General features: G+C 37.6%; 1 protein-coding gene across 1 annotated transcript; it reads left to right on the top strand.

The window, feature by feature from the left end:
* The first annotated feature begins 10838 nt into the window (after positions 1-10838).
* On the top strand, positions 10839-19125 carry LOC145909361 (plasminogen-like). The gene is made up of 17 exons (XM_082996751.1): positions 10839-10911; positions 11414-11542; positions 11984-12174; positions 12778-12904; positions 12965-13097; positions 13458-13688; positions 14403-14545; positions 14861-14975; positions 15537-15628; positions 15695-15841; positions 16209-16314; positions 16607-16782; positions 17017-17169; positions 17586-17754; positions 18245-18384; positions 18592-18730; positions 18993-19125. The coding sequence occupies exons 1-17, from the start codon at positions 10839-10841 to the stop codon at positions 19123-19125; spliced, it is 2397 nt and encodes a 798-aa protein (XP_082852877.1).
* The last annotated feature ends 627 nt before the right edge of the window (positions 19126-19752 follow it).

Consider the following 19752-nt stretch of genomic DNA (forward strand, 5'->3'; position numbering starts at 1 on the left):
AGACGTCGTTTTACCAAAAAAATGGTCAAAAAAACCTAAAAAAATGCAGTAAATGATTTATCAGAATGTGGATACCAGAACATACAAGGCATTGCAACCAGAAAGTTAAATAATTTCTAAAAGTTGAAAACAGTTGTTTTATTGTCAAAATGCACACAGAATCGTTTGCAACTAACATATTTTTTGGAATCAGACGTCCTTTTACAAAAAAAAACTGGTCAAAAATCCAAAAAAATGCAGTGAATGATTTATTAGAAAGTGGATACCAGAACATATAAGGCACTACAGCCAGGAATTTAATTAATTTCAAAAAATAAAAACAGTCGTTTTAGTGTTAAAATGTTAGACATTCTTCTGGCGACTCATTGAAACGTCCTCTATCCATGCACAATGTGTGGGAACTTCTACCCTTTTTACCGTGTGCTGATTATCGCGTCGCCTTTCATTACACATAGGACCTGATTTCAAGTTTGCCATTGTGTAGCGTACTGTTGCATTGTGGGTGCAGAATGGACCAGTTAAAATTGGTTGGTGAGAATCTTGGTCCGTATACGTAATTGTGTCACAATCATACTGTTTTTGTCCTCACTTCTGCAATCGTCTGTAAACACTCAATAACATAGTTTATTTAAAGTCCATTCGCTTTATTTTCTACCATTGGATGTTGCTTTCCATCCACTATGTGTATTTACACATACATCGCGTAGATGATGCGATAAAGTCGAGCCGAAAATAGTTGCCCTCTGCTTGTCACTTCATGCTTGTCTCCCGGGACAATAGAAAGTCGACATTCACCGCAACTTTTATCCAAAAATACTGGTCGATTCCACTTTTCGAAACTGTCTTGCGTCCGTTTCCGTCAATGTTATTGTCGCCCATATTTTTGTACATATATCGTCTGTATCGTACTCGTCCAATCACGCTTTATATCTTACATTTTATTCTATAATTACAGCTATACATTTTTTATGCCACTCGTACGTTACGCGCCATGAGATCACTGCTCACTGCAAACGTGGAATTGTGCGCATTTATTTGATTGATGTTGGGTTCGAATCAAAAGCTTCCATTCATCATCTGCAGATTACAGTGATATTTTTGTTTGTTTATTGCGTCATTGAAACAAGCGAATCTTTCCATTGTCGTCGCGCTGGAAGCATGTGAGACGTAATAAAAGCATTTAAACGAAAAAGATTTGTGTTCTAAGAAATGCTTTGAACAATGAAAACGTTTTTAATTTTTGTGTCGTATGTTCATGAGAGTTTCTACGAGTTTTAGATATAGGTCAAGTCTCTAGTGTGAAAGAGTATGGGGTTATTGGAACGAATTGTCAGTGAAACTGTGTTTGGTCCGAACATACAGAGATAATAAAACTCCATGGGATAGATGTGCGAGATGGTGTGGGTTCGAATCCTAGTGTGGGTGTATAGGACAGAGAGAGAAGGCGAACAGCTGAAAACAATGCAAGTCTTCAAATCTACAGACTCTAATTTAAGAAGAACTCTTGTCGCTTGAGTTTTAATTTGTCCATTTGCAATGGCAGTCCTTTTAATGCCTTACTACTTAATTGGAATTCTCAAAAAGAAACACCTCCTGGAAAATTCGCGTGCTTGTTTCTTCAATTCTCCTGTTTATCGGGGTCCCTGCGACGCAAATCAAAACGCTGATTAAAATTGGGAAACGTTTTTCTTCTCGCCTTCAATCCAAAGAACGTGTTGTTTCATTCGCTCAAGCTTTTACAACGGAAGGTTGTGCTTAGTTTCGTCAGGTGAGTGATTAACTTACTATAATGTTTGGTATCATTTGTATTACGATCGTTAATTAATTATAAAGGTCTTGTAAAATACTCTGTGGATTGATCCCAACATTTGCATGCTCGTTGTTGTGTTTTGTTGTGTGACCTTGCCATGCATGTTTGTTACGCATCACGTGTTCCTACTATAGCATAGGAAGAACACTAATATGGCGCCTAGCCCTAGTTAAGTCGTAGCGTTTGAGGATCACGTGATGTATATTGTCCTAATGTTGGGGTCGGATCTGCCTTAGTTAAACATAATACAAATCTTTATAGTGACTCCTTGTTATAAATGAACTTTTAACATTGTTTAATGACAGAGTTTTCTTGTTTTGCATGTGGCAACGGAGAGGAAAAGCGTCCCTGACGGTAAGATTAATTCGCAATTTGGTTTTACTATGGAGTCCAATTTTGCAATTTTTTGTGACGTACGTAGGCAAGTGGAGCCAAAAAAATATGAATTCTGTGCGTTGCAGATAGATTTTTATGTTCTGTGACAATTTATTTTTTAGGAAATCTCCCAAGTTTAAAACAATTCATTATGGCCATATATCTGTGAATTTGTGTGATCATGGCCACACAACCACATCAAACCTCACCAGTGAAGACCTCTACTGTAAGAAGATTTTTTTACCATCTAATTGTGTTATTTCGTTAATCGGTTGTGCATTTTTACTTGCATCGGCACGATTTGCCACTTTCAATGAGGTTTACAAGGTTTGTAGCTCTTCTTCTGGGTGCACACAGAGGTGGTGCTATAAATGTTGTAAACGCACACTGTTAGACATTGGTAGTAGACTAGTGCTAGATTTTATTACCGAGACTTAATTATTTGAGAAATCGGTTCGGTCGGCGTGCATCACATCAAAATCTGGCGCAAATAAATTCCAAAAGCCATGTTGGTCTTCTGGAAATGTGATCTAAATGTTTAGATAAAAATTGTCTCGAAATTAGTTTGCAACTATCCGTTTTGGTTAAAAAACAAGAAAATGGCGGTGAGTGATTCATCGAAATGTGTGTACCAGAACAAAGGCGTTTGACAAAAAATGGGTAAAAACCCTAAAGTTGCAATGAATAATTTATCAGAATGTGTTTACCTGAACATGTAAGGCACTAAAGCGAGGAAGTTAAATATTTCCGAATAATCAAACGGCCTTTGTGGTGTTTTAATGCACTTGGAATCGTTTGCAACTATCATACATAAATAAAGTTACAATGAATGATTGATCAGAATGTATCTACCAGAACATATATAAGTCCCATATTTTGAACACAGTCCTTTTGGTGTTTTAATGCACATAGATTCGTTCACAACTATCAATGAATGTTTTATCACAATTTGTTTACCAGAACATGTAAGGCACCACAGCCAAAAAGTTAATTATTTTCGAAAAATATAAAACAGACGTTTCAGTGTCGAATTGTGCATAGAATCGTTTGCAACTATTATATGTATAAGAATTCGATGTCGTTCCGGTCAAAAACTGTGCAAAACCCTAAAAAAATCCAATGAAAGTTTTGTCAGAATGTGTTTACCAGAACATATAAAGCACCACAGCCAAAAATTTAATTATTTTCGAAAAATTTAAAACAGTCTTTTTGGTGTCAAATTGTGCATAGAATCGTTTGCAACTATCATATGTATAAAAATTCGATGTCGTTCTGGTCAAAAACTGGGTAAAAACCCTAAAAAACTCCAATGAAAGTTTTGTCAGAATGTGTTTACCAGAACATATAAAGCACCACAGCCAAAAATTTAATTATTTTCGAAAAATTTAAAACAGTCTTTTTGGTGTCAAATTGTGCATAGAATCGTTTGCAACTATCATATGTATAAGAATTCGATGTCGTTCTGGTCAAAAACTGGGTAAAAACCCTATAAAAATCCAATGAATGGTTTATCAGAATGTGTTTGCCAGCACATATAAAGCACCACAGCCAAAAAGTTAATTATTTTTGAAATATTTGGAACAGTCTTTTTGGTGTCAAATTGTGCATAGAATCGTTTGCAACTATCATATGTATACGAATTCGATGTCGTTCTGGTCAAAAACTGGGAAAAACCCTAAAAAAACTCCAATGAATGGTTTATCGGAATGTGTTTACCAGCACATGTAAGGCACCACAGTCAAAAAGGTAATTAATTTCGAAAAATTAAAAACAATCTTTTTGGTGTCGAATTGTGCATAGAATCGTTTGCAACTATCATATGTATAAGAATTCGATGTCGTTCTGGTCAAAAACTTAAAATAAAAACAAGAAAATTGCAATGAATGTTGTATCAGAATGTGTTTTCCAGAATATGTAAGGCACTACAGTCAAATTATTTTCGAAAAAATAGAAGACAGTCTTTTTTGTGTTTTAATACACATAGAATCTTTTGCTACAATGAGATGCGTTGGAATTAGATAACGATTTGTCCAAAACTTGTTTATTTGCAATGAATTTGCGATTTAGGTTCCAGAACAAGGTAATACAAGTTAAATATTTTTGAATAAATGCAGATATACGTTTAGTCATCAAAATACAGATACAATCACTTGCGACTTTCAGATAGAAAAAATGGCAGTCAAAAATTTGTCAGAATGCACGTACCGGAATATTTTTGAGTACTGTAGACTGCAAATCAAATATTTTCTTGGATGCCGGTGTATATATGTCGTAATTTATTGGGTGTTGCAGTCAACTGCACCATCCGGGTTAATTACTGTCGTGGAAGTTCCACATCATGAGAGAAATTACGAGAACTCACCTGTGAAAACTTATACCAGTCTCTTATCGACTCAAATCTAGGGGTGAAGATTATTACACGGTAACATTCTACTAAATTGCAACCCTTTAACTATATCCAAAAGATTTTTTTAACTTAATGTTTAAACTACCAGCAACGGCCTCAGTGTGTTCAGTTGTGGGGTGAGTAGAGCGCTTGGTAGGAGTGCTGGAGATTATTGGTTCGAATAACGCTCAAATCTTCTTCGTTTTTCTTTATTTCCTATCCCGCTCCGGATATCGAACCTTCGTGTAATTCATGGCTGGGTTGTTTCAGTCCGACAGCAAGAATCCATATTCCATGTCTCTTTTTTGACTTTCCCGATTTTGAGTAAAAACATAAACTTACGTAGCACACTTTGACCATGAGATTTCGTCGCCAGACTTGGTGTAGAGGTTAACGCCCCGAACACAAGATACGCTGCACCACAGTTCGAACCCCGGTAATGTCAAAACCCTTTCCCAGTAACCATTAATCCGCGTCGACTGCGAGCTTAGCTAAATTACTTTTAAGTAAAAACTCTGCACAAAGAAAGCTAAAAGGGCAATTAGTTCTTCAAACCATTGTCACCAGCCGTGGTGTAGAGGTTACCGCCCCCCTCTATTGATGCTCTGCACCACAGTTCGAACCCCGGTAAAGTTAATACTTCTTTCCCGGTAACCGTTAATTCACATCGGGTTCGGACTTATCCCACTCTAACTAAATTCTTCCCGCTGGTGTCACCTCTCCGTGTGTGTGCCTGTCACGGATGGGTAAAAGTAATTCGGTAATTATCTCTCCCACCCCCGTTAACTCACTGAAATCAGGCTAAGGATCGCGGCCAGGTAGCCCTGCGTTTAGTCAGGCTAAGAAGTCCCCGCTTCTGAGTTGGCCACCGAGATCCGAAAACACACCTTATGCTCCATCAGGGAGCGCCCCACCAGGGGGCAAGTGTCCCATCAGGGGGCATAGGCAGGTGGCCAACTCAGAAGCGGGTGCATAAGGAGATTAGTCAGCCAATGATTTTGCAAAATTTAAGAAAAATTTGTGTATGTTCCCTTGTTTTTTCTTGATTTTTTGTTTAGGTTCGGTTAGTTTTCATCAACGATGCCATGGCAGTTGGGTTAATCCCTAGCCTTACGATAGTTGGGGTAACGCCGGGCCTTAAGATTAACTCATTGGGGGAAGCGGGGACGGTTGGGTTAATCCCGGGCCTTACGATACTAGAGAGTGTGTTACAATATTACCGGGACAGTTGCTAACTTTAATGAATGACACGAGATGAATTACATTACAGTTCTTGGGTTAATCCCGAGAGTTACAGCGGCGATAGTGATGGAACTTACAACATGTTAGGTTATTATGCAGAGCAAGGTTCTGAATTTTATCTTATTGATACATGGAGATATTTGTTTATGCAGAGTGAAGGAGATTACGGTTATCGAGTCATACCTCCATATTAAGGAGGATCGCCAGTTCAAGTTTATCTGAGTGGGGATAGTTCGAACCCAATGTGACTTATCGGTTATGGTGGAAAGAAGTTACCTTTACCGGGGTTCGAACTCGGGTGCAGAGCATTACATTACCGTGACTTTAACCTCTACACCACGACTGACGACGGTTCGTTTGAGCGGGAGTTGTCGTTATAACTTTCTTTTAACTATTTTTTTGGAAAAACAATGGGCGCAAATTTTACAGTGAGGTTCGAACCGGGAACTTCGTCCTAATGCGAACAGCAAGGAATCTTAACCAACAGACTAAACCGGGAGACGGTTGCATCATTTCTACTCATTAAACATAAGTTCATTTTACCCTCGCTGGGTGATTCAAGACACACTTAAAAACAAATGCCCCCTTAAATGAATTTAAAGCAAGAGAACTTGTCAGGTCAGTTAGTGTCTGGAGTAGTTTGTACAGCAACAGGTTATAGGTGAGCGATAGGTTACAGGTTGAGAACATGCCTGATGGCGTGTCAACCATTGACTGGGATATCAACGGAACTATAAAAGATAACGGATTGGTTGTCGTGCGAAACTACACTCATACCATGGTGTGCAAGCTATAACAAAAGCGAATAATGTAACAAAATATAATTTATGAATAATTTATTTTTACAATCACAAACCATGCATCCAAATAGATAGAAATTCGCAAAAACTCTTTATTTTTTGTGCCCCGACCTTGCATGAATGCTGGATTACTGATGCCTACTGTGTTTGCAAATAGTGGGTCCTCCTTAACTTTGCTTTAGGCGGCTAAAAGGTTTCAATTTTTTTGGGAAAGACCGTTTTAAGTGGTGACCGAGACGCACTTACGATGCAACACTTCAACACTCCGGATATCAACAGCGATTTGCATATTGGCAGCCCAATACTACCACATGTAAATAAGGATTTCTGGTCGTTTTAGTAAATATTCATTTATCCAGATTCAATAACTCACTTGTACCACATACCAAGTAAATCCTGCTTCCTAATCAGGTGCTCGATGTTAATTTTGTTCGTGCCGGAGCGTTACGGCAATAAAAACACAAATTGTGTGAAGGCGCGTCTTGCTTCTTACTATTATTTGCTTGTAGAGGTCCAAGCTGCACTAAACCACATGTTCCTGGCGATGGGTTGCATGTTGGTCGCTTAAAATTTTACATCTTTGTTTTCTAGCTTCTCACCGGTGTTTATTATTTTATCCCCACATAATTAAGCCTGTGCTAGTTTCTATTATTTTGCATTTAGCAGCAGAACGTACCGTCCTTGAGATATGTATGTCGTTGGGTGGTTGCATTTAATTTTTTCAATCCACGTTTTTTCAGTGATGATGTCAATGAGAAGGCGATGGACAGAGGCTGGTCAGTGAAAACTAAGACCTCCATATGGACAACATCTTCTTTCTTTTTCTAAACCAACTACCACTTCCCAAAAAGTAGACGGACCATTTTCTTTTTATTTGCGCAGGATGTGTTTTTTCGCTACTTTTAGCGCAACCGATTTCGAACCGTTAAAAATCGCATACCGCAAGTTAAACGTAACCATCCTATGCTCTGTGTTCACAACGTTGAAAGCAACACCGCCGTGTGCACCCGGTGGTCCAGCTATAAACGTCGTGAACGTAGTTTTCTAACTTTCGACACAAACAATGACGCGCCACCACGACAGAAATCATACAACCGCGAAGTAAATACACAAGCGTTACGATTAAAAGTTAAAATAATCTTCCACGAACAAACATCGGTCTTTCAGAGTAAGTGAAGTAGTTGCTGTGCTGAATATTTTGAGATAAGGAAACCGGATTTGAAACCATTTTCGTAAATATGAAGCTTACAATACCGTATTAACGATTCCACATACCTGTAATGATAAAATTCAATTTGGTTTGTTAGTAAATATGTTACGTCAATTTAACGCAACACTGACCTGTAAAAAAAAAGACTGGGCAAGTCTGTTCAAATGTGTCAAATTTAAACGCCAAGCAATGAAGAAAAACGCCAAGCAACAATACAGTCATCATTCCAGTGGAAAACATGAGTCCGGTTTTGTTTCAATCTGAAAAAAACGTTTAAGATAAAAAAATTGCTATGTTTTCTGATACAACCAAAAGAAACAGTGATACAACTCACCAATAGGTTCAAGATGCCTCACCAGGTCTGAATAATATTGTCCAGGTTGCAGCATGTAAAATTAAAATATAACACCTTTATTAATATTGCTATAAATTCACTATAATATGAGGTTTCTCTGCATATAATACGAGGTATTTAACACGGTCGTTCTATCATATTCGATCCCAACATAACGAGAATGTACATCACGTGATCCTAACTAAAACGCACGTGTTCCAACTGCAATCGGGCGCCATGTTAAAAGTTCCGCTTCCTAATGATGATGTTGGAACACAAAAAAAACATGCAAGACAAGCAAAATCACACCACAAAATAAGATAGCAAGCAACATGCATATGTTGGGATCGATTGGAAGAACAACCTTACCATCCCTATCAGTTAATTAAATGTTACAAAAGATTATAGAAGTTAATCACTTACCTGATGAAACCAAACACAACCTTCCGTTGTAAAAACTTGAGCAAATGAAGGAAAACGTTCTTGAGATTGAAGGCGAAGAGAAAAAAGTTTCCCAATTTTAATCAGCGTTTTGGTTTGCGCCGCAGGGACCCTGATATAGAGGAGCATCAAAGAAAGCACGAAAAGTTCTTTGCTCGACGTTTCGGGTGTGACTGTTTTTCTTGAAGAAACCGTGCCCCTTAAGCAATGTTTGTGGCGTTCTCAATGAGCAAATAGCTCTGAATTGATTGTTGGGTTTAGACACTGCTAAGAAAAGAGAAAAGGGGAACAGACGGGAAAAATGTGAAGTTATCGTATTCGTGTTTACCTGTGAAACTCTTACAAAATATTATGTTCTGAGTCATATAGATACCACAAATTTTTTTTTGTATTAACTCCAGTCTGAAATTTGGTGCCTGGCAATGGTTGGTGAATGGCTGACGTACGTCACGCAGGCCTTTGCAATACTGTTTAAACATTCACTTGACCGATGTGAAACCTAATTATAATTTACGAAACACTAAAAATATTTTCCAATTCAGGGAGAAAACCCTGGCTGTTACGTGAAGACATGATACGTTCTTGCAGGAACGTTCTCACCTTCGGTGTTATCAACGTCTACTCGCTGAGGAATGAAATTAACGTGGCAATACTCGCAATGGTAAGTCATTGTGTTTCGAGCTATAGTACAACACTAGTCTTGTTTCTAAACAAGTTTACATCAGGCGTGTTCATTGAAATGCCTTTGCGCAAAACTACAGGTACATCTACAACAAACGTGTTTGCTAAGATATAATATTTTTTTGCTTCTTCCAATGCCAACATTTATATTCCAAGCAATTGTAGTTTGGGCAAGGCACCGATAAAATCATTCAGTTTATCGAGTCAGGCGCCTATTTGCCACCAGTAAACTTTTTTTTTTGGGTGATTTTTTATCATACACGTATCTTGTAGCTGTACGTGACTCGTTGATATAATGCAATAACATTACGCATTCAATCAATGTTTTGTGATGGATAAAACATGAGTTACAAACATTATTGTTTAGTTAATATGCGCTGCACAGTAATATGTTAATGTACACGTGAAGGAAGAACAAACCACACTGGTGAAAACCACATGCTCAATTCGTTTTTCGCATTTACTGCATTTCATCTGCAGACAAGCATTTCATCCGCAAATAAATATTTTTTTTGCACACCATCCAAAAGCATGTTCATTAATTTTGCAATTAACATGACAAATCACATGTCACGAATTAGGTTCGATAATTTGTTGCATGCAAAAAATCTTGGAATTGTTTGTTAGGTTTACGAAAATTGGCCTCCTACTTGTCACGAATTAGGCTCAATAATTTCAACGTGTATAAATTCCTTGGAATGGTTCGTTTTGTTTAATTTGCGTTTACTATAATTTAAACAAAGAAAAAAGGGATTCTTTTGGCTCCTACTTAACGAAAATATTGGTCAAAAATTTATTTGTACGCAAATAAAAACGTTTTTGTGTTTCCTAATTAGTACCAGCTATGTTAATACATGTGAATGAATTTATGGATATAAACCATTATCGTGTATGCTATACCTATTTGCTATGTTGATTGTGTTTATTGGTTTCAGACAAAAAGGTAATCAGAGATCGTATGTGAGATACCAAAATATAAAATCCAAAAACTCAACATAAACCGTTTCGATTTTTTTCGAACGATGTTGGTTAAATCTACCAGACCCCTAAGACCACTATTAATGATGGTTGTATAAGATACCTAACTGTAAAGTCTATCGACAAACGATATTTTGGGGAAGTTTAGACCGTGCGTTTCATTCATAAACTTGGTATAATGTCAAAAGTTGGTTTAAGTATAAACATGTTTTCCTGATAACAACCAAACGTTGTCACGTCTTTTGCGTTTTGCAACCCTTCTTGACTTTAACATTTTGTCGACTTCTTTTTTAAAATGTTCTGGTCACGTTTTTGGTTCAAGCGTGCGACACACAGACAGTGATGATATCATAGCACCAAACTGATCAATTAAATCTCACAAATTTGTGCAATATGCCGTTGCAGAACATGTTCAGCCGATTTCGACACAAAACTGTTCCATTTTCGGGCAAGGTTTACTTGTCTGTTGGAAGTTAAATGTTATTAACGAGCTTTTTGCAAAAACGTGACAAATTATGTCAAAAGCTTGGTAACAAAAACGTTTTTTTAAACATTTTCGCCTATAAAAGACTCACTGTATGATGCAAACGACCGTATCAAACAGCATGTGGAGAGTGATAATACTTTCATCTTTTCTACTCTGCGTCAGTAGCGGTAAGTTATTCTTAGCTTTCTACTACTTGACATGTTGTTTTTAAACATTGTTTGTGAACCAGGGTACGCCTTAAAAACATTTTAAATGGTTACAGCAGGGTTAAATTAACGCAATAGTGCGTGTCTATCGTTAAGCTCACTGTATATATTTTGTTTCAGAAGTTTGTAATGAGGACGGGTGCAGGATTTCATGCCAACCTGCTCGTTATTGGATCCAAAACAAAACATGCAACTGTTACTGTACTGTGGGCGATGGTCTGCTAACACGTAAGCCTCCTTACAACTGGGTTTATGTAATTTATATGTCTAAGTCATCAGGGTACAGAAAAATTGAACTTTAAAATGCTTTTGTTCTCATTCTGGAATATTCCTTTTTTACACACGTTATACGTCAGGAATACTTAAAAAATATTCTCCAACGTTTGTTGTCTAATAGAAGCACGCAAGAGTAGAGAATGAAAATTGGCAAAGTAGCATAAAAAACTGATTTATTTTATTTAAGCTTCCCAGTGGAAGTACATTTCGCAAGAAGTTACCGCTAGAGCATCAAGCACGCCGGTGTTTGGTAAGTGGGACGCCTTTACGCAAGACGGAAACATTAGAATTGCTTACGACTTTGATGAAACAATCGGTATGTATGTTTTTTATTTTGTTTCTCCTTTTGATTCCTTATCTGCCATTGGACTAACAGTCATGTACACTGATTTTAGTTTTTTCTTTTGATAACATCATTTCAACTTCATTACTATGTCTTCAACAAACGATCGTAGACTTAAAACAAAAGCTATTAGCACTCAACCTGTCTATAATTCTGTCTGAAAAAGTTAAAGGCTTTTCTCCAATAGAACTCCTGCTTCTTATAACAGATTTCTAATATATATTTGATATGACACTGACGATGCTTTTATAGCGATATATATATGTCTTATGTGCAAGTCGACAGATTTTAACCTCGGAAACATTTTTTTGCATGAATGTAGTCAATGACAAAAAGGTGGAAATCGTTGCAGTCATAGGGCGAGAATGGGAAGTGGCTTTTCTCAATAAATTTATTTTTTGTGTCACTATGTAGCACAAGACAACCAGCATAAAGCTGTCATCGACAACGCCCTCGGGGTATTAAGCGCAATAACATGCATACAGTTTGTTCCTGTGAAGTTAACGCCCGAATTAAGTGCCATCGAATACGCCGACGGTCTGATTTTCAGCGTAAACTTTGTGGGATGTCAATCACACATTGGAAAACTGGGAGGATTTCAGGAGGTATTGTGGACTGTGTTCTACACACTGTGCTTATTTACGAGAACAGTGTCTCAAAAATCCAATCCTGCCCAGGGCTAAGATTTATTTTTAATTTGTGTGCTTGTTGGTTTTCTGGGCATTGGCGTAGCCAAAAGACATAATCCCTTTTTGCAAGCTTATGTTTTTCGAAATGTCGTAGATGTGGCAAAATTTGTTTAAAAACGATTTGGCGCTAAACGCTTTTAAGTTTGTTTGGGGGGCGATGTTTCTTAACAAAACCTTTTCTTAGTTTCAACACTAATAGCGCGTAAAAATCTTTTGCTCGCTAAGCTTGTTGGCGAACGACTAAATTTCTGTGCGCATATGCTTTACCCCACCTTTATACAAAATGTTTAACTGTTTTGACTCGGCAAATTGGCAAGTTGTATTGATTGCATTCCAAGCTTTAATTAGGGGTTTTCTAACTAATACATTCGTATACTATTGACTGTTGTTTTATTCGCACTGGTTGTTACAACAACAAGAACAAAACGCTATCAGCTGTGTGATAATACAACACACGTCGCAATGACAACGTGTTGTAATTCAAACACTATATGTAGTGCAGCCGCCATATATTCTTAGATTTGGCCGTGTGGAACTCACGGCGTCGTCGTACATGAAATGATGCACGCCCTCGGTTTTTTTCACGAACATTCTCGTCCTGATAGAGATGAACATGTGCGAGTGATATGGGAGAACATTGAAGCAGGTAAATGTGGTATGTTGGCTTTCGTGTTTTCTGCAAACGTCTGGTTGTTTTTTCCGCAAGGCCAAAGTTCCAACTTCGTAAAGTACAACACGTCTTTCGTTGACTCATTTTCATCTGCATATGATCTCTACTCAATCATGCACTACGACTCCTTCAGTTTCAACATAAATAACGCTCCAACTATGGTTAAAAGGTATAGATTTTGTGTTAGACCAGGTGTTATTTCGACATTTCGACCTGCGGACAAAAAACTAACAAAATTTGGCAGGTGGGCCCATGGGCCAATGAGCCAAGCGAGTAAAGGTGGGCAAAGAGGTGTTTACACTGCAGTTTATAAACTAACCTATTAACAATAACAAACGACCTTAGCCTAAGAGGAAAAATATGTGCAATAAAATTTTATTATCAACTATTTTCTTGTGACGCTAATTTATGTCAATTTCTTGCGGGTCAGTTTTAAAGATCAAACGGGCCAAATTTGGCCCGCGGGCTTTTGTTTGCCCATGTTTCATGGGCTAGTCACATATTTTTGGGTAAGGAATTGTTTGTTTAGGTCTGACGGCTCAACTTTTACCGACCAAAGAATTGCGCCTTCGGCAACAGACCAGATGCAGCTTTCACAGTTGTACCATCAATGCAATGGAAAGCGAGGAATCGCTATAAATACATATAACTGCTACCACCCTTTGGACCAGGGGTTTACGTACAGAGCAACGGTTTCGTGGACAAAAAGCTTAAGAACATGCCAGCGCTGGGATCAACAGACACCCCATTCTCACAAATAGTGAGTTCATAAATAAAACAATGACATTTTTCGCAACAATTTTTATTTTATTGTATTGTGACGGCAATGGTTCAGCTTTGACTTGACCATAGTGCTTCCACAATATTTCTCCGTATGAATGCACCCAGCGTATTGTGTCCAGTGGATGAACGTGTTGTTAAAAAAAAAACAATATTTGTTCAACGCTATCGCGTACTGATGCAATGGTGTGGTATATAAACATAGTTATGTAATCTTTTGTGTGACTAAACCACGTATACCAGGGGTAACTTATTTGCCCTTACCGTGTTGCTGCTATACTGCCAGGCATATTGTAATTTGACATTGGTGAAACATTTGGCAGACAGTCCAGTGGGTCATGCAGGCAAAGAGTCACAAATTTTTCTTCAACAAACTCATTTGCAATAACTAAGTTTTTGCTGTACATAAGTCCCAAAGCGACACTAATTCAAACTAACAACTCGCGAGTTAGACTTAGGGTTTAACAGCGCAATTCAAACTTAAACCACATAAAGTTTCAAGGCACAACAATGACAAAGGACACGCTAACACCGCTTGTGAAATCACGTAATGGCGTAAAAACAAACAACGGGGGCGCAACACTTACAACAAATTGTTTAAAATACTTTGCAAGTTTTAGTGTATGACGGTACACATTTCGCGACAAGCTGTCATACGTCTGTACAATATACAATTACGTTTCGTTAATTTCAGCTCTCCAGACATAGTTACCGGAGCTGGGTTGGAGGAAAATTACTGCAGAAATCCTGACGGCCGGGATGGCGGCCCATGGTGTTTCACAACAGACCCTGAAAAGCTATGGGAAGCGTGTGATATCTTGACTTGCTTTGCAGGAGGTTAGCGAATAGAAAAAAATTACGTGGCTCGTGCACTGCCATCAAGGTGTATTGACAAAGTTGTTATTATTCCTTGCCCATATTTCCTACTTGAGGCGACTCGAAGTCTAGTTATTTTTACAAAAGTACTTCTATTTTATTTTGATCGACCACCTTGGCAGTTACAACTTTTTCTTTTTTTATCACGCTGGCATTTGAACCCATAACATCATGGGCACGAATCCCGATCAGATTTTCTTCTAGGCCTATAGGTTGGGCGCTAGACCGATGTTGCACATTTCTTGCTTGCTAAACTTATTCGTGTTTGTGCAACAGCGCCAAAAGTGTCGCAAGCCGACCCACCACCATTGGTTGGAATCCCAGGATTTTGGTTGGACTACACAGATTGGACACCCTGTTACCCGAGTTGCGACCTAACCTTCCAATACAGGTAGTACAAATAAACAGAAATAAATCCATAATGTTGGTTTATAATTTATAAATCAATTTCTTTAATGCGCCGTGTCTGTCTATGTGGTCTATAACCACGGTCTGAACATAGGCTGGGGCTTTATGAGTCACTACACGAACCAAGATGCCACCTTTTCGTGCGTTTTTTTCTTTGTTATTTTGAGCGCTGTTACCTCATTTTATTTACCACGTCATTTGCAGCACCTCATGAAGCGAGACTAAGCTCGCGAAAGCTCGTGCAAAAAAGTTTTTTAACAGTTTAAAACAGTGCACCAGCATTTACTGAATTTATAATTCAACCACATACGTTGAACAGGGGAATAAAGCACATTGGTTAAAAAATGGATAGGGTAAAACAATATGTTCAGCGTAATTTTTTTTGCATTATACCGACTCCATAAACTTTTCGTTGCACCCGATTATTGTTTTGCAAACTTTGTGCAGTACTTTCGAGTTCTTAACGTCTAAAAAGTATGTTTTTTAAATATTATAATTACTAGAGAGAACCTTAACGTTTTACCAGTAAAACAAACCTTTTAAGAACACGTTATTGCCATGGAAATATCCCCGGTTCACAAACTTGCCCTGGAAAAGATTATGAAGCTCGCGAGTGCCCAATCCTGCCAGTATGCGGTAATATATTTATTTTGTGTCTGTTTATCCATGGTAACCTATTTTTGCATTCGTGTATTTGTGCAGATTCGTGGGGACCTTGGAGTAACTTTTCTTCATGTGACAGAAAATGCGGGCCGGGCATTAAAACGCGTGTACGCGTTTGTTCGGCAAATTATTGCGATGGAAAGCCATACGAAGACGTATCTTGCAAGAACAAAGACTGTCCATTATGTAAGCTATACAAAATTAAGTGCTTTTAATATAAATAAAGTCTTCGTTTGGATTCTAGTTTTCTTAAACCCACTCAGGTAATAATTTAAATATCCTTTACAAAAAATACAGTAAATTTTTTTCCCAGACACGAAAACTTGTTTGGTGCTGTCTTACTTGCATCTAGTCGCTATTGGTAACGTCCGCTCGACGCAACAGTTAAAAATGCACGTCATTAACAACATGCATATTGTGATTGTTCGTTTTACAAATGTTTACACCAAGTAAAAGTATTTGAAACAGTTCACTAAGTCATAATTTGCGTGCTTCGAAACTCGTTTTTCAAAAGTCAATGTAACAACCAAATATTAAAATGTGTGGTTTGTAGATGATGATCGCGGTTGCTTCAACAAAACAAATCTAGACAGCTATCGGGGAAAAATGAGCATATCGAAAAGCGGGGAAAGGTGCAAGCGTTGGACAAGATCACCCCTGTGAGTTGAATAACGAACCCTTGAATTCCCTACGCAATACTCGCTTTAAATTTAATATAAGTTACGGAGTAATATCGGGGTGTTCTTAGCAAGTGTTCGTATTTTTATCCGCAACTGCGTATTTTGTGTAATGCGCCGAAAATTACAGTATGTAGGTATTTGTGTAGTTATTATTTTTCCGTGGAAACGTATTTCAACGTTCTGATGCCTGCGTGCTGTAGCGTACATAGTTATTTTATTGTTTTACGAACATTTGCTTAATTATGAATGTGAATCCAAACACAAAATTTAGAAAGCCTACGAATTATCCGGACAAAGATTTGTACCGAAGACGATGTCGAAACCCGACTGGGCGAGGACAACCGTTTTGTTTTGTTACTGAAAACTACATCGATTATTATGAAAACCCGCCTGTTGAAAAAAGAAGAACCATTGAAAAAATATGCAATGTTTCCCTCTGCAACGAAAGTAGGCAAACATTTGTTAAGCTCTGTAATATGCTGGATTCATACAGGTGAAGTACAATAGTATCACAAAACATATCGTTGTATATCAAAGCTTCAACCTCCAATCAATAGGATTCAATTAACTTGCATGTGTGATTGTCTCACTGTCAACTGATGCTACTTCCACAAACACATCATATATTTAAAACACACTGTGACCAAATCACTTTTACTTAACAATAGAAAACGTTTTCAGACGCTACTTGGAGCAGTTATTCGAAGTGGTCTTCCTGTGACTGCGAGACGGGATTGCGTTGGAAAGTTCGACAATGTTTGGGAGGCGTTAAAGGACAAGGATCTTGTAAAAGAAAACCTTACAGAAGTCGATCGTGCAACTGTACAAATACCGGTAGCTTTTTTAATCTACATTATAGTATTTCTATGTAAGGTTCGAAACAACGACCATGAACCCACCTTGGTAAATGTTTTGTCGACAAATTTTGCCTTAAAATTCATAATCTCGTTCCTGTATGATCGATCCTTGCATAGAAATTACTGATTGTGGCGTCATTCTAGATTGACCAATTGATTAATACAATTAAGTACATATGCATGAAAAGGTTTTCTCAGAAATTCAACCACTCCTGCTTCAAAAAAAGTAAACAATATGTTTTAGGTGTGATATGTAAATTAAATTTTAGGTATTTTGCATAAGCTTGGGAAATAGTAAATGGAACTCTTGTATTGTCTATGAACCGGCAACCTTGGCTTAAATAGCAAACAAAATAAAACGCTTTTACTTTAACAACATTTACTTACACGTAGAGCCTGAGCCACCACAAGCCACTATACCAGCGCTTCCGGGAAAAAGTTTTGAAGTTGGTTGTGTTAAACCTGGAAAAGCCTACTTATATAGAGGCAATGTGAACGTGACAGCATCGGGCCATCCCTGTCAGCGTTGGGATACTTTTTACCCTCATATCCATAACTATAGGTAAGAAAATTTCATGATATTTTTTCAATGGAAATTCGGTTAACTACAGTAAATAAATGTATATATAAATGGACTTTTGCGTTTCAAATTGACGCAAATTCTATTTTGTCTGAAAGAGTTGTTTTGCAACATAAATTTTCTGAAAACGTTTTGTCGGTATGCCATGGAGCAGGGTTGGCCAAGCTTTTAATTATATGCGCCTTTTAATTCCATTTAATTCCAATTATTTTTACTTTTTTCCCCACTTTCATGCACTTTTTTAAATGTGTTTATTTCATTCTTCCAAAGTTGTAGAAATTTAGACTAAATTTTTTTTTTAAACTCATAGCTATATGAGTGACGTAATTTTTAAATGTATTGCCTTTTTGTAAATCTTGTAGTTTTTCTTGTAGTGAATCGGTCCGTAAAATAATTCAATGCACCGTTGAAAATTGAAGATTAGACTAATCTTTTGTGTTTTTACATCACTTTAAAACGCTACTACTTCCAGATCTCACGTCCAAATTCTGCTTGGCGATTTGTCTGAAAATTACTGCAGAGCACCAGACAACGGGGATGATTTTCCATGGTGTTACGTAAATTCGTTTGTCATTAAAAAAGAAAGATGCCTTATTCCAGACTGCCCTCCAGGTAGTTTGCACTAAACGTTATTAACCATTAGGATACTGTACTTCCTGTGTTTGCCTTGACGTCAATTTATATTACACATGCCTGTTCCTAAACAAGTTGTGGAGTCTAAAATTCATAGGTCTACAAAACACAGTTACGTAACGCTACAAGAAATACTATTTTTATGATATAATTATTAACACTTAACCGTGTAAATTAAACCTTTAGAGGAGCCTCCCCCTGGAATTGGTTGTTTACCGGACTTGTCCGTCTCAAGCATCCTGGCTTACAGAGGGGGATTAAACACAACCATAAGCGGACGGACTTGCCAAAGATGGGACCTCAACACACCCCATCAACACGTTTAGTGAGTCACCTAAATACCAACATGTTTTTTCAACATTATTTATGCCGAGTTCTGTTGTGAATTTATGACATATTTCGAAACAGGTAATTATTTAGTAAGGGAGTGCAGACACAGTATTATTTCAATTATTTTTTATTCCAAACCACATGGTTTTAATAGATTTACGTTGTAGAGAAACACTCGGTACGTTAAAGTTTATAAGTGCCGTAGCAAAACAAATGTATGTTATCCTTAATCAAACCTATGTACCCTTGTTTTGCAGTAAATCATACAATTACCCCAACTCAGGCCTTGGGGCCCATAACTACTGTCGATCGGCAGGGGTAAATCCAACCTTTTGTTTCACCACAGACCCCGATCAGCAGGTTGAAGCTTGCGATGTACCGTTATGCTAATATTACATAATACTCTCTCAAATGCTCTATATTGCTTTGATGCTTCTTCCCATTCCACCATTAAAATTAAGTCAATAGTTTGCGCAAAACACAGTACTATGCATATGAACGATAAATACTAAAGTAGCATGGGGCCGGTAAAACCATACAGTTTATCGAGTCAGGCGCCCATTCTGGCAAACTTTTCACCACCAGTAAACTATTATCACCTGTGAACCATTCTGGCAAACTTTTATTGAGGAATTTTAAATATTAAAACAGGACGGCCGTGTTGTTTGAAACAAATACATGGATTCAAAATTAAATGTTATGTTTCTGCATCTACTCGTACATACGTTCATATTGCATAATAAAAAATGTCGTTTAGCCTAAAAAACCTGCGGTGTTGACTTTTGTTGTGTGACATGTAGGAATATAGTGACGAGAAAGCAAGCTTGCCAGCGCACTGTACGCTGGCCACACTATTAGCTAATTGTGTTAGCAAGTTAATAACCTTAAACTTATCTTACTAGGCGAATGAGAAGGTCCAAAATATACCATACAAGTAATATACCATAGCGGGTTGGGATTTCCAGAATAACACAACATAACACTGATTGGTAATACTATCCAAGCGACCAGGATATA

This window comes from Ascidia mentula, chromosome 7 (genome assembly GCF_947561715.1).
Source record: "Ascidia mentula chromosome 7, kaAscMent1.1, whole genome shotgun sequence".
In the NCBI taxonomy this organism is placed as follows: Eukaryota; Metazoa; Chordata; class Ascidiacea; order Phlebobranchia; family Ascidiidae; genus Ascidia; species Ascidia mentula.